At 38.7% G+C, this 13,409-nt stretch overlaps 1 protein-coding gene across 2 annotated transcripts in view; it reads right to left on the bottom strand.

Moving 5' to 3' along the window:
• The window catches only part of rtn3 (reticulon 3), a 44,378-nt gene that overhangs the window by 14,401 nt on the left and 16,568 nt on the right, over positions 1-13,409 (bottom strand). For both annotated transcript variants that reach the window (XM_084712660.1, XM_084712662.1), the window contains one exon: positions 5,097-5,304. In XM_084712660.1, the coding sequence (XP_084568786.1) occupies positions 5,097-5,304 (208 nt within the window). The remainder of the gene's footprint in view (positions 1-5,096; positions 5,305-13,409) is intronic.

Below are 13,409 nucleotides of genomic sequence, written 5' to 3'. Positions count from 1 at the left end.
TCACACCTAAACCTGGCAAGATGGATTCTTGTGAATCCAGCTGCCTCACAAGGTAAGTAGTGCTAGTGCAAGTTGCAGACTTCTGGATATCAGCCATAGAGATGTCTGCCCTCTCTCCAATATAATGGAGCTAAATAGCACTCTGCATGTGGTGCTCAAAGCACCAATAAATAATAAAACAATAAAACATTTGAAAAATTCAAAAAACAGTGTCTCTTCACAAAAATCATGACCCCTTTACTGAAGATAAACCACAGACCTGGTTGTGAGCAGTTTAATGTAGGAACTACTTTGTTTCTATTACAAGAAAGTAGTTCCAATTGATTCTAAAGTAGTTCCAGGAGATTCAACTGCAGACTGCTCACAAAAAAGGTGTGTGGATTATCTTGAGTAACCAGGTCATGGTTTCTGCAATGAGACACTGCTGCTGAGTTTTTCAAATGTTTTTTTTTTTTGGTTCTTTGAACACCACAAGTTGAGTGTCATTTAGTCCCATTATACCAGAGAGAAGGCAGATACCTCTACAGCAGATATCTCCAAAACAGTATGGATGGATAAACCGCACTAAAGGCCAGAGTAAAAATAAGCATTTTTGATTCTGGGTGAACTGTCCCTTTACAGAGGAAACTAACTTACAGATTACAGATTTTCTTTAGTGGCTTAAAAGAGCAAATCTTTAGAATCTTCAAACCACGTAGCAAAAACAACCTGACTCAAACACTGGAAGTGTGACTGTAAGGTTTATAAGGCTGTTGATCAATACCAACGGTTTAATGATCACTTGGGCAACTCTACAGATTTCTTACTTTCAAAACTCTCTTTCCAGTCTGTAGTCAGACACGAGGTTTTGAAACTGAGGAGTTCTTTCAAAACAGAGAACTGAAGTAACTTCTGAAGTTTTCTTACTTGAAATGAACCTACCATGAAATTCCAAATTTACTGCAGGGGATGGGCTTTTATTTACAATTCCCACTACTGCTCTTCTCTCTCCGTTTTCTGATCTGCTGTTCTCATGTGCTGTTCATACTGCTGTTCTGTTTAGTGGTCCACAGATGTGGGTTTTTTTTAGAGGCAGATGCTGATATTTAAAGAGCAGGGCGGCCGATTGCCAGTATATAATGCAGATGTTAAAACAAAGAAAATTCAGGTATAATTCCATCATTTTATGCTCATTGCAGTCTAATATACATGGCTATCTTATCATGTATCATGTTGTTTTCTATTGAATTCACAATAATTAGTGAAACAGAAAAGTACACTAGGTTATAGTGTAGATTTGAGAAAGTGACTGGTATTTTCAAAAGAGACATTTTTTATTTGTTGGTCTCGTGAACACAGGTCAATGCCGACCATCTCAAAATGCCAGATAATCTGCCCAAGTAAATCAATCTATCATTGCTTACATTATTTTCTCAGTTGCCACTTGTTTGGTCAGAAAATGGTGAAAAATGTTGGTCAGTGTTTCCCGCAGCCTACGGTGACGTGTCAGATGTCTTGTTTTGCTCTCAACAGACAGACATTCAGTTTAGTGTTATGGAAGAGTAGAGAAAGCAAAAACACATTTAAGAAGCTGAAATCAGGGAATTTTTACTTTTCTTCTTAAAAAAAAAATTAAAAACGATTAATCAATTATAAAAATAGTTGACATTCGCACACACTGATTTTTTAATAATTGTAATGATTTTATAATCAATTAATACTCGAGTGCAAGTTCAACACTTTCTCAGCTCAAGGGGAAGAATCCCACTTGTTTGTGATGAATGGACACAGGAAGTGTTGTGTTTGACTGACAGCAGCTTCACAGTGGTTGAAACAATGACGAATGATGATGTTAATGGATAAAAACAGCATTTCTGAGCAGAGAAGCTCAGAGACTCTGGTACTGTACTGATGGAGACAACACTGCACCAAATTATGGAAAATATGGTAAATATTTGGGGTGGGAGAAATAAAAATCGTTTCACTGAAGTATCATGGTTCTTTTTTGACCATTCCTGAATCACGTTTTTAGCTCAATGATAACACGTAATGAGAATTCCCATTGACGTGCTAATAGAAATTAGCATCACAATTATTTTGAAACAGATCCATTTAACTCAACATGCTTAATATAAAACGGCACATGTACTCATCCTTTCATACATATTTCCTCTGACCTGTAGACAAACCAATAGCTTCTTACTTCACAATGCTAACTCAAATTACTCTGACTTCAAAACGCCTCACTGACAAACTAGGGCAACCTCAAACTGTCAAACCTCAACATTCACAGTTTCAAAGCTTAATTTCATATGTGAAGGATGTTCATTTCAATGCTTACTCATTATACTGTGTGCAGTCTGCAGAGGCTCTTATTTCAGCCAAGCATCTTATCATGTTAATTATTTTCTTATGGCACCAGCTTGATTAACAAGTACGGCTATAGTTTACTTCAAAAAGTATTTTACTTGCTACTTTTATATGCAATATAGCAACAATACTACTGCTAGTGTTAAAAAAGCAAACAAAAATCACAATAAATTGTAATATCGAATTGGCACAAAGTATTGTGATAGTGTTGGAGACTGAGCGTGCTGAAAGAATTTGCTAGATTCAGCGTGGAGTTATGTGCATATTTACAGCTTTTCTCAGTTTCAGGATGTCACCTTGGACAATGTTGGACTATGGGAGCTTTAGATGGACATTCTTCTGCATTTAATGAAATAAATTATTAACTGAAAATTAAAGAATACATGAATTAACATAAAAAATACTTATCTGCAGCTGTAACTTGAGAATGTAGCATTGAGAGAACCAAGCTGCATCATATTACTGTGTGTACTGAAGTAAAGAGACATATTCCAGCTGTTTGTGCCATTTTCACACAACTACATCGGTTTCATTGTCTCCTTTTCTGAATGATTTGGCTCGGGGGGTCTTAATGAGCTATGAGGAGGATTTGGTGTTGTGCCTCTGAAGAGGAGCTGTGTTCTGAACTGTAGGAGGCCCTCCCCTGGGCTCTGGCCCCACCATAAAAGTTGTTCTATAAATAAAAGCAGAGGTTACATCAGGCAATGGCATAACCTGACCTCCAACATTCTGAAACGTAGTCATCTTCAGTGCTGCGTGGAGTTTACTGGTTTATACGGGGCAGTGGTGTAAAACGTGTGGCAGCGCAGGGCAGCAACATGGCTCAGTGAACTGCAACGAGTTATCTCAATCAATTATTTATCCTCTTTACATTATTCCATACAGCCGGTGAAGATATTACATCTTTTCATGGCTGAATGCTTTGTGATGAGTGCTGCAACACGTGCAGGGCATCTGACTCCGTGTCCCATAGCATTTATCAACCTAAACATTCCAAGTGTTAGAAATACTTCAGCTGCAACTGGCCTGTAAGTGAGACGTCAAACACATTGATTCATATTGATTCTGAACATTTAAAATGCTTTCAATACTCATTTTCTGTGGTGATACACCAGTACCAGCTGAATGTTCTTTCTCTCCGCTCCAACAGAGAGTTTTACACACACACACACACACACACACACACACACACACACTTCTGCAGTGCCCATGTAGCTATGCCTCCTTGAACCATGAACAGAATTAAATCAACTTAGCTGCTCTTGTGCTTTACACAGAGTACCATTACCCAAACTTAATTTCTAGGATTAGTTAATTAAATTAGGATGAGCCAAACTGATCCTCAGTATCAGCATCAGTCAGATACTGGCCAAAAATCACCGGATCGGATATCAGGGAGGTGAAAACCGGTATAATCCAATATGATCCATTAGTCTAAACGATCACATAATTGCTTAGCTAAACTTTGAGCGACATGCTGTAGAGAGACAAGTGTCACAAGTAACAGATGAAGTTTAATTTTGAATGTTTGAATGGCAGCAGTATAACTGAGTCACGCTGTGGGCTGCATATTCCTTCTTTTATGGGTTTGTTTCACAGTTGGAGCATGATGTTTTTTTGGAGGCCTGGTTAAGTAAAGTGCATCCATTTACAGGCATTAATACATTAGACGTACTTAGTTGTTTAAGAGAGGGAAAAGACAGTATTGGATTGGTACTGTATTAGTATCAGCAGACACTCAAGGTTGCAGTATTGATATCAGTATCAGACATGAAAAAGTGGTGTCAAACCATCCCTATAATAAGATTATTTCATTATTTTTAAAGTCCTGCTTTAAAGGGAAAAAGTTTCTAAAGGGATTCGGATTCTCATCATGTTATAGTTATCTGTAAACAAAAAATTTAAGTTTTATGAACTCAATGTTGCGTAATTTTTCCTGCATGGTATTGAAAATGCCATCATATCAATATTTTTAAGGTACTGTATCAAAGTTAGACATTCCAGTATTGTGACAGCACACGTGAGTCTCGTATCTTTACGTTCTGCAGGAAAAAAAGTTAAAAAATGCTGAGATTTTCAAATGAATGAAAGTTTGCTTCAGTTTAGGCTTCAACTGCTGGATGTTTGGGGATGATGCTGATATTATGTAGTAAAAGAACAGATAAAAATATATATTGGTCATATATTGGCCAATATTTCTTATTCATATATATAAAATCCAAAATGACATCAGTAAAGTGTTCAGTCAACTTTCACTGGTACTTTTAATAATTATAAATAGCTATAAATTTATAGAGTATCTATTAATAGAACAACTTGAACAAAGAAAAGGGTTCAAATATACATATGTATTATATTCTGTAAAAACAATATATTGGGCAACATGTTATGTTATGTCTTGTAATTGTGTTTTTGTACCACATATATACTACAAGGATTTTTAGCAGAGATGTTATTCTCCATTTCCTGTCCAGGGACTAAAAATTGAAAATGAACTCGGTAAAGCTAAGGAGCTGTGCACCGTCATCGTGCTAGTCCAATATCAGGCTAATATTTTGGTGTGGTTCTGGAATACACTGACAATCCTCTCTGTTTTCACACAAACCTAAGCCCTGAAAGAAACACTGAATACTTTGCCAATAGGTGCATCAAACTAACAACATTGTCTTTGGCCTTCTCAAAGCCAGGTCAAGCAAATCACCCAGATAAGAAAGAAAAGGTCATTTCTAGAGAGGACTCAGACTTACTTGAAGGGGTGTCCATCGTTGGACTTCTGCACGGCCTGGACGACAGACTTGTAGATGCGGAAGGTGATGGTGACACAGAGCAGGGCCAGCAGTAGGTAGGACACCACGCTGATGACGCTGAAGGCTGCCAGCGACAGCAGCAGCAGCAGAGACACACCGAACACCAAGCCCGACTTCTTGGGGTCTCGCCAGTGGATCAGATCCTTCACTGCAGAGATGAGGAGGAGGAGGAGTGAAGAAGAGGGAGTTAGACTGATGTTGGGTTGCTCAAACTATCAGGATATTAAGTTGCATTAGGTTTGTCCTAAAACTCAGCTACAAGTGAACAATCTAGAAGTCTGTTCCAACATGTGTTTAAAAAAACAAAACAACAAAAAACTGTATAACTACAGTATGTCTGTAAATTTAAATGCCAAAGTCTCAACTAATAGCTAGCAGACCCAAATAAAGACTTGACAAAATAAATGGGGGGAATTGGAAATTAAGTCAGTTCTCAAATATAAACCTGTTTCAAATAAAGTCCTGTAAAAAGATGCAATACTGCAGCATATCGCAATAATTTGCGTGGCAATATTATATCAATTCATGGAGGCCAAGTATTGATCTTTTATCATTCAAGTATAAAAGAACCTCCACCACCAGTGAGCCACAGGCAATATTACGGTGCGTGTCCACCAGTAGAAATTTGGCAATACCATTTCCACCATGGGAACTTTTCTTGCGTGATTTTGCGAATCCAGCTGCCTCACAACTAACGTGATTTGGCAGGAGTGCTGACCACGTTTCCATGTGATATGACAGTGACAGTTGGTGGTGATAATGCGCCACTAATATAGAAAGAGAGCAACAAGAAAACATGGAGGAGAGTGGATCTGTAAGTACAGAACAGGAGGCACCCTAACCAGGCTGGTTTTTATTTACATCTGTTACTCTTAAAACCTGTCATGCTTGAAATTATTGTTCTCGTTTGGAACCTTAGAGCTTCTTTTTTGAAAGAACGTTACTTTTACGGTTTGAAGTCTTGTTTTTAACTCAAGTTTTGTCTCATGAGTTTGAATTAAGGATCAAATAAAAGACATAAATAATCAAATGTGATGAAGTGCAGTATGCTTATTTTAAAATTTCTTAATTCAATTTACAGGACATTTAGACTGCTGTATCATGATATAAATGGTTACCGTAACATAAAATTGCATATACAGTGAAAGCCGATTGTAGCTATATCACCTACACCTAATGCAAATGTAGCGTTACTGCAAAATGTCAGATTAAAATGAGATTTTCTGTTTTTGTCATTTTAAAAGATTTTTTTTATATCCTCAAGATTCATATAAATAAAAATGTCACATTAAAATGCATAATTTCAATGACCACTTATGTTTGGGTATTGCTACAATTATCTGGAAAGATGGAAGTGCAACAATTAATTGTTTAATCGATTATTAATTTAGTCGCCAACTATTTTGACAATTGATTTATCGGTTTGAGTATTTTTACAACTTAGGTTTTGGGAGACTGACTAGCATTTTTCACAATTTTCTGACAATTTAAAACAAACAACTATCAATTGATTAATCCAGAAAATAATCAACTGATTAATCGACTCAAATGAAAATAACCAATAGTTGCTTTTGGGGACATAATTTGCAGTTGAAAAAAGGTAATAAATCACATTATAGGTTGCCGCCTCTGGTGATTCTCAACCTATTACTTTAATTAAAAAAAAAAATAATAATTACTGGCACTAGCTTTGTAAAACATGAAAAAGTATCAGCCAGACCTAGTAAAAACACACGTCCAACTGTGGAACTTAGGCCCAATAAAACACAAATATGCTTCATAAATCTCCTTTGACGTGTGGTTGAGACTGAGGAAGGCACACTGCTGTAGATGCCTGTTTCATGTTTGTATGCATGCCCTGTGAGGAGTCGTGCATGCAGAAGTGATAGCCTCTATACAAGGCGGTTATGTAATGCTGGAATGGGTTGGCACTCTCAAACTGCCACTCCTTCCCTCTGCGTGGGGAAAAAAGGGGGTATTTAAAAAAGCCTCGTGTAAGTGGTGGAGAAACCACGTGGGCTTGTGCCTCGGGGACAGTTCAGGCCTCAGTGCTCCAGCTACTTTAATGGGAACACACGGTATATAGGATCTCACACACACATCTCACAGAAAACAGCTACAGCAAACTATTTGCTTCTTTTGTAGGGCACTGACTACACAGAAATGTAGAAAGCTTGAATTTAATTTTTGCCACAGGATCCTTTGCAGCCCAACTCTGACTACAAGTTGCAGAGGGAATCTTAATTCCTTCAGATGTTTTCATGTTCCTGACTGGGACTTTGGGAATACTTAAGTGTGGGTTAACGGGAACGTCTTTCAATACAATGCTGCCCAATACAACACCACAACTAATTACAGTCTTAAAACTGACCACATTGTGAAACAAACTCCAATAAAGCTTTAAATTATGGGCTGAATTTTGCTACTGACACTTCATTGTCAGTGGTTAATATAGTTTAGCTGACTTTCAGTTCCATTTTGTTCCCCTCTCTTCCAGGAATATTTTTGTTAACAAATGCCAGCTTTTTGTACTTAATCCTGCCTGTCAACTTGTTTTGTTAAAATCCCTTTTTAAAGTTTGTCGGTTCAAAGCGACACCATCTGCTCTTTATATGGAGTAGTAGCTATTTGAATACATTTCCATTCCCTCCTTCCATATTTTACAGACTTACAAGTTTATGGCTCAGTCACACCAGCATTTACAACAGCTACATCATCATTCAGAGTGAAATGGATTCATTTTAATGGTTTTGTCATGATAGTTTCTCTCACAGAAGCCAATAAATGCACAAAGAACGGCTGTTGAGCAGTTTACAAGGAGAGAGACTGATATCTTTTTAAAAGACTTTTAAAAAAGTCTTTATTAAAAGACTTATTGATCTTATTCATGGGAAAAATTCACACCCATAAAGATGTGAACTCCAGGACTATCCTGAATGTGGCACTCCAAATATCACACGGACACAAACTATAAAATTTGAATTGCATTTTAACAATACTCCTGCTATGATCAGATTTGCATGCACATGTTGTTAATAAAGTAAAACTGTACTAAACTAAAACTCTTTTGTGTAGAGTTCAGCTTTAATAAAAAAATTTAACATGCAAATCGTGCTGCAGACTGAGAACGGTCTTGACAGAGCTGACCTTTGATGGAAGACAGAGCTGCAGGGTTCAACAAAGAGAACGCTACCGTAGCCTGTTAGCTTGTGTTGCACCATGCACACCTTGCCATTTCAGAGTAAAAACTGCTCAACAAAACAAGCATGGTTTGCACTCAGTTATGAGACTGAGTTTACAGGACAAATATTTGCCTTGAATTAACCATTAACTATGTGTAGTTAGTGGAGTGCCATTGTGACTGGCTAGTGCTAGCATCTTATGACCAGCAACAATAGTCCGACTTTAGCTTTAGCTTTCAACACTAACCACTTTACAAGGACCAGCAAATTAATTTTGCCAGTAATACTGTATGTGGCAATAATCCAAACTGTCACTAGTCGACTAAACTGTCAGCGAGAAGTGTCTTAGTCGACCACGCTTTCACTTATTCATCAAACACTGGGGAAAAAACTCACTTCAAACTCCAATTGGGAGCTGCAACGTGCCGTTAGGCCCGGGATGAAAGCATGAGAAGACTGTTGCAACATGAACCTTTTCCCTTGTAACACTGACATGCACTGCTGCTAACTTGGCTGTAGCTGCCATGAGCTGGTTAGCTCAGTTTGTGGTTCTATTAGACAGCCTCAAGAAAGATGTAGGCCAGTGTGAAGGCCGGCGATACAGTAACTTTACCGAGGTGATGCACAGGACTCCAAGAAAGATGAAGACAGTTTGTGACGCAGCAAGTTAGTTTGAACATCATCCATTATATTGATAAGTTGGCAAATATTTGTTATTTGCAGCTACCAGTTGAACACTTGAATATGATGATGTGGTCATCTGCTACATCACACACTTATCTGATTCTTATGTTCTAGTCCTGTTATCTTTTCCATTATATTGAATACCACATGGCTTGTCTGACTTAACAATTTGCTGCTAATGTTTTGCAGTTAGAGTTAATTAACAAACAATAATGCTCCGTATGCCAGGAGCTGAACCTGTTTACAAGAATGTGAGAGTAAAGCAGCAGCAGCACTGCTCTGGGGCTCAGACAGAAACAGAGAGAGCTCTATTGTTCTCCAATCTGTCTGTTGTGCCCACAATGAGTGTGTGAAAACCTCATAACTACAGAACAATACAGTTTCCACCTATCAAAACATGGCTGACCATATCCGCAGACAAGTGGATTCATTAATACCTTTTCAGAAAACTAAACCGCTGGGTGATCGAGCTGGAAACAAAGTTGATGTAATGTTTTCATCTGACAGCAACCATTAGCGGGGTTTCCTCACCCTGCACTGCAGGGGTGTGTGCGTCCTCCCAGCATGCTTTGCTGCCGGTACCCACAGGGAGGCAGCCGGAGCTTGATGGCCCTCGTTCATTATCTCTCTCTCTCGCCCTCGCTCTGCTCTGCTGAGGCGCAGTGGCCTGCTTTCCCTGTGCTGCTCTTAAAGCTACACACTCAACCACAGGCCCGCGCACAAACAACCTGCTACCATCCTGTACGTGATAATTCAAACTGAAAGTAGAAAAAGGTGTTGACTTATTGATATGTTAACTTGAGTCTACTGGTTGTTTTCAAAGAACTGCATCAGAAGCACAAACTTCACTTATGTAGGTAGGCACACTGCACCGCTTTATGTAAATGACATCACATGTTCAGCCAAAAACTATGTGCTTTAATAAAGTTTCAACACATGATGTACAGCAAATGTTAGCCTAAACTCCATGTGACAGGGAATTGTTGTCAGCACTGATGCTGTGAATAAATCCATAGGCACGCTTGTGTCGTCTAAATCTAAGCCATCTGCAGACAGACAACTGAGCACAATCCCACTGTACATAACATACCTAATCCCATCAGTGACCATTCAGGACCACTGGTCCCTCTAAATTGGTCGCTGGCCTACAGCATGTGACACTACCCATTATCACACTGACCAAATATTCAGTCAATAACTGTCCCACATGTCCAGTGAAATAAAGCCGATAAAAGCAGGGGCTAATCAGTCCATTAATCAAATGATTCAATTAGTCAATCAGCAGAAAATGAATCCGCAACTTGACTTTGAAGTAATTAATTAAGCGAAGATTCCAGCCATTCTCTGGTTGCACCTTCTCCACTGCGAGGCTCTCATGGACTTTGGTCTATAAAATGTCAGAACATTGAGTTTTGGGCTGACAAAATAAGATGTTGCATTACTGAGCTCCAGTTGGAAAAAATTATACCAAAGATCATTTTGTTTGCACGGAAAAACTATGAGGTGGTCAACAAAAAAGAATTGCAGCATGCAAACAGTGTAGGTTGAAAATTACAGACATCAACTGTGAACTTTGTTTTACATTTGAAGTTGCACAAAGAACAATAAGTCACGGTTCTGTTGTTAAAATGGCATTTGGTTAAGAGCACATTATAACTTCCACATCAAGATATCAGTTCATTCAGAACTTGAGTGCAACAACCTGACACTTAATTACGACTTTCAAAACAATGACTTGACCCCACATCTGCTGCTTAGTAAATTGAAGCCTGAGTGCTTAGTGGAGCCCAAATATAATGATTTACTGCAAAAATAGAAAGACCCTATGCTGACTCTGTGTAGGAAAGGTACATTTCACCCAGGACTTAAAACAAATCAAACTCAGTTGGGAATTAAGATTTAGTGCAGGATATTTCAGACGCAACAACTATAAGTTTCAAAAGCATGACGATAGCGTATACATTATAAACTCACCATATTGAGGACGCAGCTATGTGCTTTTTCTCTGAAAAGGGATGGAAAACCAAAACAATGATGGAGTACTTGGCAATATGGTTATGTAACAAACCATTATGCCTGTTCAAACTTTTGTTTCTTCCTTCATGTGACCCAATTACAAATCCTGACAGAAGTTATTGCCTCTGACTATAAGCAAGATAATAACCCCAAGAAACAAGACATTACAGGTCCATGTCAAACAGCTTAATGTCAAATGCCAACCACTGATACAGGTTCACTTTGATTCAAGTATTTACATGTGCCTTCCCGCCATTTTACAAATCTTCACACGGAGGATTAACAAAAATTGACTGCTTGGTTTAACTTAATCTTTCAGGCCCTGTTAACAAGTCTGGTACTAGAAGACAAAATGAATAGAATCACATTTGGATTTCACTGACAGATGACTGTGATAGAATCTTTGGGGGAAAAAAGGGGGGTTCTTTTACTTAAAAACGTATGTGGAGCAAGTGTCAGGCTTATCCAGCATGACAACAGGCAGACCAGCTGAAGCAAACTCACCTAGCCAAATGTACCCCGCCTAATAACCTACTGAGTTGTGGAGCAGCACTGCAGAGAAGCACTAAAATAGCACAAGCTCATGGCTGGAGGGGGAGGATTCAACAACACGGGCTCCTCTACAGAACACGACACAAAACAGATCTTCCTCTAAAACACCAAGTCATTAATATCACAATAAGGAAACAATTACATTATGTGCACGGCTAACCAGCTTCACAGAACAACAGACATAACAGCTTTTCAATGAAGTTAAACTGACTGGATTTCCTCTATGCTTTTGTTGCACACTTTCCCCTAGTTTCTGGTTGCGAGAGCACCAGCAGTCTGTTTTTTGGTGTGCCAACTCCAGAGTAAAGTATTCAACACATGTAGACATACCATTGAACGTGTCAGGATTACTGTCTGCATACCAACCTATGTGCATATGTGTGTGGAATGGAGATCATGTTTGCAGAGGAGAGGGTACTGCAGAACTGGCTGCTGAAAAATAACACCTACAAGTAGTTTGTCCTTGCTCGGGTCAGCTTTTAATGACAAGTATATGTATACAATAATCATCACAGTAAACTGTGGTGCTTGGAAACAGGTGGGTTTATAACAGTTATCATATTTAAACTTAGGTTTTAGAGGAAACAGGACAGCTGAACCTGAATGAAGAGAGGAAAACAGGACAGGTGAGGACTGCAAGACCTGACCGCAAATTAATTTCCCAAGATGAAATCTTGCCTGAAACCAGAGAATGAATTATGGCACCAAAATAATTTGCAATGCGGCAGCCTTAAGGTATGCAATTAATTTCGCATCACTTTATTATTTGTACCATGCCTTGTCATCATGTCATGGTCTTCACCAAGTGTGCTGTGGAAAGTTGCATCAAGGCAGAAACCCGACACCGGGGATTGACTGCAACCCGTGACTTCCAAGGTTCTTGCAAGCCAACACTTGGCCACCATATTTAAACCCCCACCCATGCTCAGTCAATGGAGCACTGCCCAGCTGTAAAGGACAGAGGGCAGGACAGGGTCAAAAGCTCAGATGAAGTCAGGATCACTAGACCATATGCAGCCTTAGTGTTCTTATAGGATAGTACACTGTGGTTTGGCTACTCTAATCCCTGACAACTGCCATCAAGCCCCTATGACTTTCAAGACAAAGATTTGTGTGACCAATGGTGGGCAATATGATATTAAATGATATCATCATGAAATGTCATTTAGCATTACATGTAAACCCAAAGGTAGTATCCCTGGACATTTAGACGTGTCTCTCTCTCAAAGGAGTTTTGTCTGGTATTCCTTATTGCGTCAGGCAGTTAGGTAATTGGAGAAGGTGTTCTTGTGTCAGAATGTCTAAGTGCTTTTTGGCATTTCATGCCGCACATGTGCTATTATGCTGTAATAATCTGCACTAACGACTATGGGCTTTGTAAGTCCATGTCAGCTGATGAAGAAATGTGCTCATGATCAACTGAATCTACAAAATAACTTATTTCTCCAACAGAGCTAAACTTTGTTCAGCTGCAAGTGGTTTGATTCAAAATGCAATGTGACTTGTAAACAGTAAACTCTGTTGGTAACAGTAGATTTAATAACCTTTTTGTTGATCATTTTAAATGATAAAACAGTTGTCTGCATATGAAAACATTAAAATCTCATTCATTTCTTCAATTTAAAGTCTACATCTTACAAAACCAGTGACCAGGTTCAATCTTAAGCAACTACAATTCTTGCCAGAGACTGAACAACAAAGTTCAGCATAGATTGTTGTAAAGAAGTAAAGAGGGAAAACGTTGGGCTACTTATCTAAGAGGCTTCTAACGTGAACCTCCAGTGGACATTCCATTATGTAAGTTGACAAACTCACTAGT

This window comes from Lutjanus erythropterus, chromosome 23, assembly GCF_056507025.1.
Source record: "Lutjanus erythropterus isolate fLutEry1 chromosome 23, fLutEry1.hap2, whole genome shotgun sequence".
NCBI lineage: Eukaryota > Metazoa > Chordata > Actinopteri > Lutjaniformes > Lutjanidae > Lutjanus > Lutjanus erythropterus.
This window is presented reverse-complemented; position numbering and strand designations above follow the sequence as displayed.